The sequence below is a fragment of the Meleagris gallopavo genome, chromosome 29 (genome assembly GCF_905368555.1).
Source record: "Meleagris gallopavo chromosome 29, MGAL_WU_HG_1.1, whole genome shotgun sequence".
NCBI lineage: Eukaryota > Metazoa > Chordata > Aves > Galliformes > Phasianidae > Meleagris > Meleagris gallopavo.
This window is the reverse complement of record NC_139432.1, coordinates 3,944,827-3,953,590: the sequence shown is the minus strand read 5'-3', so window position 1 is coordinate 3,953,590 and position 8,764 is coordinate 3,944,827. Positions and strand designations below refer to the sequence as shown.

General features: G+C 52.9%; 1 protein-coding gene across 3 annotated transcripts in view; it reads left to right on the top strand.

Moving 5' to 3' along the window:
• The first annotated feature begins 1,609 nt into the window (after positions 1-1,609).
• The window catches only part of NPEPPS (aminopeptidase puromycin sensitive), a 29,790-nt gene continuing 22,635 nt past the window's right edge, over positions 1,610-8,764 (top strand). The window contains exon 1 of one of the 3 annotated variants that reach the window (XM_085211210.1): positions 1,610-1,836. In XM_085211210.1, the coding sequence (XP_085067336.1) occupies positions 1,714-1,836 (123 nt within the window). In that variant the 5' untranslated portion in view covers positions 1,610-1,713. Of the gene's footprint in view, positions 1,837-2,774; positions 2,799-7,705; positions 7,799-8,764 lie in introns of those variants that run through there. The other 2 variants (XM_085211214.1, XM_085211212.1) reach the window with 2 other exon arrangements.

The following is an 8,764-nucleotide window of genomic DNA, read 5'->3' as shown; positions in this document are numbered from 1 at the left end:
TGCCCTCAGCACATCCCCGTTCCTCTTTTCCTTGTTGCTAGCTTCTATCTGAACCAGCGAGACGTCACAGCAAAAATAAATCTTTGGGTTTTGGTGAGTTTTCATGGCTTGCAGCAACAGAAGGCAATTATTGGCCCCATGGAGCAGCTCCGGGGCTGAACCGGCTCAGCACAGGGCAGGGCTAGGGGAGGCTGGAATTCCATTTTTCGCCCTTTTTCTTTCCCATATAAAGGCTTTATGAAGAATTTTTAAACTTCCTGCTGGTGTTTGTCACGAAAGCAGCCGGCCGTCCAGCAGCACCCACTTGGGACGTCGATTGCCCTGTAAATACCACTGGCTGTATCGAGCACGGAGCTTTTGAAGGCGGATTCTTTGCATTGCATCTTCTACAAAGCTTGAGGAGCTGAGCTGGGTGTTTTGCAGCTCTTACGGGGTTGAGATGGCTGGGTAGCAGTGCTGTGCTGCCTTATCTGAGCGCAAGGGCTGAGAGGCTGCTGAAATGCAGCAAAAAGGGCCCTGAGCTCCCGGATACCGGAGCTGAAGGGATTGTCCATCTGTTCTCAGCACTGAGCTGCACCTTGAGTGCTGTGCTCTGTTTCGGGGAGCAAAGAAAGGCATTGAGGAGTGCGTGTAGAGCTGGGCAATGGGGCTCAGAGGGGTCCGGAGCACCGCAGCTCTGCAGGGAGAGGCTGAAGGAGCTGGGCTGGGTCAGCCTGGAGTAAAAGAAGAACAAAGAAGGGGGTTTATCCCATCCCACAACTCCCTATAGGGGCTGGCAGCGAGCTGGCTCGCTCTCTGCTCCAGAAATAAGCAATGGGATGAGAGGAGACGGCCTCACATTGCAGCAGGGAGGGTCAGATTGGGCTTTAGGAACGATTTTCATCTCCAAGGGGGAAATGGTTTGAAGTTGAGGGAGGGAAGATTGAGGTTCTGTGCTACGAGAGTGGTGAGGTGCTGGAACAGGCTGCTCGGAGAGGAGGACAATCTCCCTGGGCAGCTGTCCCAGCACCTCACCACTCCACTGGGGGGGTCTGAGGACCAGTGGGGGCTTTGGGGGTCAGTGGGAGGACTGAGGGCCAGTGGGGGGGGGCTGAACGCGTCCATCCCTGGAGGTGTTCAAGGCCAGGTTGGATGGGGCAGCCTAGTATGAAACGTGGAGCTTGGTGGCCCTGCATGCGGCGGGGGGGGGGGTTGGAGCTTCATGATCCTTGAGCTCCCTTCCAAGCCAAACCACTCTGTGATTCTGCGGCTCACTGTCCCTGCAGGCGGCGTGGAGCTGATGCTGGTGGTGATGGTGGTGGGGGGGCGGAGCACAGCAGCGCCCCGGCTGTACCACACAACCCCCCCCCACCCCCCCTCAATTCTCGCTCCCTACGGGGCGGGGCGGCGCGCACCCGTTACGCAACGCGCTCTCGCCTCTCTACGTGCGCGGCCGCGTGGCCGCCGCGGCGCGCGCACGCGCCGTCCCTCCTCCCCTCCTCCTCCTCCACCTCCTCCTCCCTCTCCCTCTCGGCCTCCTCGTGCCGGGAGCGCGCGCGCGCCCCCGCCCCTCCCTCCCTGCCTCCCTCCCGCCGCCGCCGCCGCTCTCTGTATCGGTGCGGGGCCGCCGCCGATCGCAGCGCCCCCCCCCCTCCACCCACCCACCCCCCCAGGCTTCCCTCATTCTCGTTCCTCTCCTCCGCACCGCCCCGCCGCGGGGGGGCGCTCTGCGCCATGCCGGCTAAGCGGCCCTTCGAGCGGCTCCCCGCCGACGTCAGCCCCCTTAACTACGGGCTGTGCCTTAAGCCCGACCTCATCGACTTCACCTTCGAGGGCAAGTTAGAAGCCGCCGTACAGGTGAGCGTAATCTTTTCAACACTCCCGGTAAGGCCGGGCAGGGGCAGGTGCAGGAGGGCCTCGGGTGCGGCCCCGCCCCGTGAGGCCTGGTCGGGTGCGGGGGGTCGGGGTAGGCCGCGGTGTGAGGCGGGGGGGGGGGGGGAGGAGGGAGAGATGGGGGCGGGAGAGAGCAGCTGGGGGGCAATGGGGAGTGTGGGGGTCAGTGGGGGGGGGGGGTGAGGGCCAGTGTGGGGGTTGAGGGTCAGTGGGGGGGCTGGGGTTCATGGGGGGAGTCTGAGGGCTAATGGAGGGGTCTGAGGGCCAGTGGAGGAGTGTGAGGGCCAGTGGGGGGGCTGGGGGCCAGTGTGGGTCTGAGAGCCAATGTGGGGGTAGGGGGCCAGTGTGGGGATCTGAAGGCCATTGGGGATCTGAGAGCTAGTGGAGGAGAGTGGGGGGGTTGTGAGGGCCAGTGGGGGGGTTGAGGGCCAGAGGGGGTGTTGGGGGTTAGTGGGAGGATTGAGGGCCAGTGGGGGGATCTGTGGCCCAATATGGGAGTTGAGGGCCAGTGGGGGAGTCTGAGGGCTAATGGAGGGATCTGAGGGCCAGTGTGGGGGTTGGGGGCCAGTGGGAGAGTCTGGGGGCTAATGTGGGGGGGTTTGAGGGCTAATGTGGGGGTTGAGGGCCAGTTGGGGGTTGTTGGGGGCCAATGTGGGGGGTCTGAGGGCCAATGTGGGGTCTGAAGGCCAGTGGGAGGTTGGGGGCCAGTGGGGGGGTGGTATGAGGGCCATTGTCGGAGTAGAGGGCCAGTGGGAGGGATCTGGGGGCCAGTGTGGGGGTTGAGGGCCTATGGAGGGCTGGGGGTCCAGTAGGAGCTGCCATGCAGTGCTCAGGGGGCTGCCAGAGCCCTGTGGGTTGCAACACTGTGGGACCCTCTTGGGGGCTGAGCTGTGAGCCCTCGTGACCGCGGACCCGCAGGAGGATGAGTAAGTTTGTGTCATGTGGAAGAAATCCTGAAAAGAAGAAGGAAAAAAAAAAGAAAAAAAAGAAAAAAAAAAAAAGAAAAGGGTGTAAATCTACGTGCCGGTGTCCGTACAGCACCGGTCCTCCCCCAGCGTGCTGCCTTGGAGCTGCAGAAATTCCCCATCTCTTCCGCCTTGATCCCAGCCACCCATTCCTGTCTTCGCGCCCAAGTGCTGCTGCTCGGCCCTGGTACAGCTGTGGGGCTGCACTGCAAATGGGATCACTGCAATCAGCCCGGTTAAAAATAACACGGGGGGAGGGGAGCGATGGGTTTTTAAGCCAGGCTGGCTGCTGGGAGTGAGTGGTGTTGAGCTGCAGCCGTGGAAACTTCGTTTAATTCCAGGAATCGTGTTGGTTCGGAGCCTTCTTATGGGTTTGGTGTGGGGTTTGTGGATTTTAGCCCTGCTGGGATATGGTAATGCTCTTTGCTGCTGTTCAGGGGATTGCTCAATGATTTCTTAGAGCAGAGGTACCACCTGACAGTGCAGCATTCTGGACTTTCTGACCAGCTGAGGGCATAAGGAAGAGTATTGATGTAGAGGGTTCAAGGTTGTCACCAATTCAGCTCTCATTGTGGTGAGCGTGTTGTTCCCACGGGAGAGAGAAATAGAGTAGGGGGAGGTTTTGAAAAGCCTCGAACGTGATGCATCTTTATTCTTAAGCCTCTAAATAACGTAACAGCCATAGATGGAAGAGTTTCCAGGCTGCATCCCAGGTGCGTGCAGAAGGTGGATGTGGTGAGTGCTGCAGATCTGAAGCTTGCTTGGCTGCTGGTATCCCCAGCATGCTCCAGAAAATGAGAGAGTAACTTCTGCTCCTACTGGGGAGAAGAAGAACCAGCTCTCCAACAATGCTAGGTGCAAGGGAATGGCTTGCTTAATGAGAATGTGCTGACGTTTGCTAGTTATGTCCTACTGAGTTGAGATTGAGTCTAGAAGAAATAACTTGCGTGCTTTTGGACCTAATTGGTTCAGTTAAGGACTTGCTGGCCATTTCAGCGGCTTTCATAAAGTAGAGTGGGCTTCGTCCTGTTTTCAGCATCCCTTGTGCAGGCATGGGGGTGAAAGTAATTTAACATGAAGACAAACTGAAATTTTAGGATTTGGGGTAAGGAGTGAAAGTAATCAGTAGGATGCTTCTTCCTGAAAGTCCAGAAATCGTTTTTAATAATTAATAAAGCGTAATCATTAGTCCCCCTGCCCCATTTCGGTGTGATTATGGCTGGGCGAGTGATAATCCACCTTGAGTGGTGAAAAGGGAGATGCTTTCTGATTGCAGGGTGAGTACTGAGACTGTGACGCCAAAATGAAACGGGATTAAACGATGGGAACTTCATTTACACGCTTCAAAAATGCTCGTTTGCTATTTTGCATATTTAACAGCAAACTGGAATTAGCGAAGGCTGTAATTCTTAGTCAAGACACCAGGAGCAAGCACCTGATGGGTGAGTTTGTGCTGCTGACTCTGAGCGGGGCTTGGCAGCTTTCTGTGTAGAGTTTAAGCCTTTCAACTCGAGCACCAGGCCCCGAAAAAGGTGTGATGAGCCCTCCTGGCTGTGGGCACTGCGCTCAGGGAGGCGTCTGCGAGGAACTTAATAAAAACACTTTGCTTTTCTGCCCCAGTAAGAAATGATGCATCTCTTGCATGGCTTCAGATAAGCATCAGAGAGTAAAGCCCTTCGTGATTCAAAAGATAAGGGAGGTTGCTTCAGTGTCAGCAGTGAGCAGGCTGGTTTCAGAGGCTTAAAAAGAAAGAATACGTGCCTGTAGTTTATTGTGGCACTTCAAGTTTTCAAGTTAGGGAAGTGACCCTCTGTCTGCTAATTGTTGTTCCTTGATAAAGGAACAATGCTCTAATCTGTCCCATGATAACATTTAATACCTGAGCTTGTTAAGCGCGCGGCAGCCTAAATATGAAGTTTTGAGTGGTTACCTGAGATTCTTAAATCATGTGAATTGTGACCATAGGGGTACGTTGGGAGCCTGTAGAATTATGTAACAATTATATAAAAGGACAGTTTTCCATTGGCATGGTTTAAAAGCCAGGAATCCTTGCAGGTTCCTTGTGAAATAGGCCTTTGGTCACAGCCAGGACGTGGGGAGGAGCAGATCCTGTGGGTCTGGAGCTGGAGCAGCACTGCCTGCATGGTCCTGTGCCCCTCCAGCAGCTGCACTCCTGGACTCGTGAACCATTCATTTGGGCGTGCGGATGTACCAGAATGAGCACAATGAAGATTTGGGTTGCTTTTCGTTTTTTATTTTTTGAGTGGAAGCAGTTAATCTCCTTTATTCATCTGTTAGCTGGAGATTTCTTTATTGCAGCCCTGGTGCTCAGGGTGCAGTTATCAGCGCCGTGCACCCGGTGCTTGGGTCAGAGCTTTGTGCCATTCTGCTGCTGGAGGGCGTGGGACAAAGAGGGGACGTGCTGTCAGCCTGTTCTCCTGCGCCGTGCTGAAAGTGCAGGAGTGAGTAACGCAGAAACGCATCTGGCTGCTGAAGCTCAGCGTTCCGTGAGCCTCCAGGAGGGAATTCTCAGTGCTGTCACATCTCTGAGCGCTCAGCTGTCCGTGCAGGGCGGTGGGAGCAGTGCTGCCTTCCTTCTGCTGCCTTTGGGGAGCGTAGCAGTGGATTGACACCTCGCAAACTGCAAAGCAACGCGCCTTGTACAGTAAGGAATTTACAACCTGGGCTGGATGGCTCATTCACGGATCTTTCCCAGTCCCCTTTAACGTGTCTTAGGGATACTCTGTTATATTTAGCTATGTTTAACCTGTATCTGTTGCTTTTAATAGGCTGATAAGGCAGAGTGAGCTGAGCTAAAGATACGCAGTCTTCCCATCTCGCTGCCAGTTAAAGATTGACAGTCCAGTATGTAAACCTTGGAACATTAAGCTGTAATAGGTGTAGTATTTGTGCTCTGCTCTGCTCTCCTGAGGCGGGCAGGAGGTGGTGAGTGTCATACACAGGCTTATTATCCAGCTTTGTAGTTTACATTTGCAGCCCATTAAATTAGGTCTGAATTTGGGTAACGTGAGCATTAAAGGTGCTGTGCTGAGTGTTGCAGCCTGCTGCTTCTCAGTAAGTAGGAATCTTTGCTCCTTTCTCCTCCAGCTCTGTATTTCACAGTGCTAAGGTGATTGCATTAATTACAGTTCTGGGGGGATTTCCTTGTCCATGCAGGCTCTTCTCTCCTGAAGCACGTGTGGCTGCTGCAGATGGATGTAGCTGGGATGGTCACTGGAACAAAGTGGGTTTTTCCAGTGGGCCTGTTGGTCTTGGCAGTGGTGGTTTTACTACTTGGCTACCATGATTTCCTCTAAGGTACAGATTAATAAAACCTTTTTATACTTTTCTCACTGGATTTAGGAATTCTTAAAAAGCTGCGTCTTAGAAGAGAACTGAAGCAATTTGAGTTGACTATTTTTAGAGGGTAAAAGCTGCAAGTGTGCATGCTGGATGTAATGCTGCATTAAGGCAAGTATTCTGAAGCAAAGTTACAAGATGTAATTACCTGGACCTGCAAAAGGCCCTGGAGGAATTAGTTTTGGCTGCAGGAGGTGTCTTCTGGAGCACCCAGTGCTGCATTTCAGGTAGGCTGGCATTCCACTGAAGCCATTCAAAATCTTGTTTCTCACGTCCTGAAAAAAGTTTTTTTTCCATCAAGTCCTTTCCTGCTAGAGAAAATAAACGGCCTCACAGCATCTTTGAGTCATGTCTGGCACAGCTCTGCCAAAGTCTTCATTGTTTCTCACTGTCAGAATAACAGTGTAGGTGCCACCGTGCTCACAGCCCCTGGCCCTGGGCTCAGCCTGCCCATAGGAGGAAACGTAACTGGAAAGGAGCTGTGCAGCACTAAGGCAAGAGTGATTTCATCTTTTTGTGCTAAATGAACATTGTGGTGTGCACAATAGTTGACTAATCAGCCTTCTCAGCCCTTCTGTGCAGCACGATATTCCCTGGGAAAACTTTTTGGGTGCAGCTTTAGCTGTGAGATTTGCCTTCCCAGCAGCGAGTGATGGGAAAGCATCGGCACCAAAGCATCCCAATGTCTGCAGCGTGTTCTGGGGCAGTGCTGGCTCTGCAGGCTGCCGGAGCTCCGTGGGAAGCAGCGAGCTTAAAGCTTTGCAGCTCATTCCTCCATTCCGTACCCAGTGGGGCCGTGCTGCAGGTTCTCATGAGATAAACGGGTCAGAAGCGAAGCACGGGTGGTTTGTGGTTCTGTGCTGGTGTTGTTCCTGCAGGTGTGTCTGTTGTTGATCGTCCGGGCGATCAGAGCAGCAGGCTGTTGGCCTCTGCACCAACCTGAGAACTTTCCTTCCACGATTCAAGCAGCAGAGCCTCAGAAGTGCAGTGTGCAGTGCCTGCTCCGTATCTGTATCCATGCGCTGAGTTTCACCTTCCATCTTTCAGAGGACATTTTTCCATCTCCTGCCTCGCTCAGCCCCTTTAAATGCCTCTTCCATAGCACTACTTGTAGGAGGCAAGGAAAATCTAAGAACAGGTAATTGCCTTTCTAAGGAGCCTCTGAATTTGTCTCCACTTCAACGTGAACTTTCTTATTCTGCGGCGCAGTGCTGTGCTGGAAATTCCTCTGTCCTCAGAAGAGTTCATTTTTTACAGATCAAGTCTATTGTTAAATCCAGTATTGTCTGCAATTTGGACAACTATTTATGCATCTTGAATTCTTAATCCAGGGAGATTTGGATTTGTAGATTGAACAAAGGTCTTCACAAGTACTCTTTTATAAAAAGATTTTCTCATCCTGATTTTTCTGTGTTTTAGAAGACCTCGAAAAACCCCAAACCTTAGAATTGTGATGAAAATCATCGGGCTTGGATCTCTGTCTTTTGGGAGGTGTTGCAATCCTTTGGTTTCATGCACACCAAATGGAAAACGTGGATTTCAGATTGCAAGTCTGTACTGGAAGCATCGGCTCCAGCCCGAGTTCTGCAGCTGTTCCATCTGTTAGCTTCTTGCCTTGCCAGTGTGTTGCATCCCTTGCTGTGGAATCCCAAGCAGGTCTTTGGGTGCTGTTGGTTCGGTTCTGTGACCCCCAGGGGCATCGTGGGGAAAGGAGCTGGGTGCTCAGTGCTGCTGGAATGAGCTGCAACTGCTTGCTTCAGCAGCAAGGGAGGTGAGGAGAGAATGGAGAAACTCCTGGGGGAGGTTTGTGCCCAGTGAAGCATCTGAGGGGGATGGCTTTCCTTGGGCAGTCAGCTTTTAGCACTTGGGCAGGCAGATTATTAGATTAGATGGCCCATTCTTACGATGTTTGTGCTGCTATTAAGTTACACGGTTAAATTTCTTAAGCCTCTCATCACCCACCAGATTTGGGTTTTGTGTACACAGTGACTAAGGAAGCATTCCTTCAGTCAGCCTGGGCAGGAGGGCTGGGGCCCAGAGCTGCTGGGCTCACCTCAATGCCTGAAGTGTCCCCAGCACTGATGCTCACACTTGGTTGCTGTGACTGCTGGCAGCAGGGCAGGCACAGGGCTAACAGGGCTATCAGGGCACGTCATAGGAGCAAAAAAGCAATCAAGAAAGGGCTGTAAGTCCTCGTGCTTTAAGGAATGAAGTGTCTGGGTACGATGGTGGCTCTGTTAAGATGCACTTGGCTGTTGGAGAGATTCTCTTTTCTCTGCAGAGCTGGCATTGCCTGCTGCCTGAAGTGCTGTCCGGCTCCATCCAGCGTGCTGGTTTGGGTGGCTGCAGCCCTAAGGTTCTGAATAATTCCTAGTTTAGTTCCCAAATATTTAGCCCCTTTGTAATTAATTGATATTTAATTTGAATTCTTCTGTGTTCGAGCTCTCGCATCCAAATAGGGAGCTGGCACAGGGAGGCGGGTTGTTACTACGCTGGGAGCTGGCCACTTGTTAAATAAAGCAAAGTGTGTGTAGCCAAGAGCTGGCAGAAGGAAAGCTTTCAGGAAA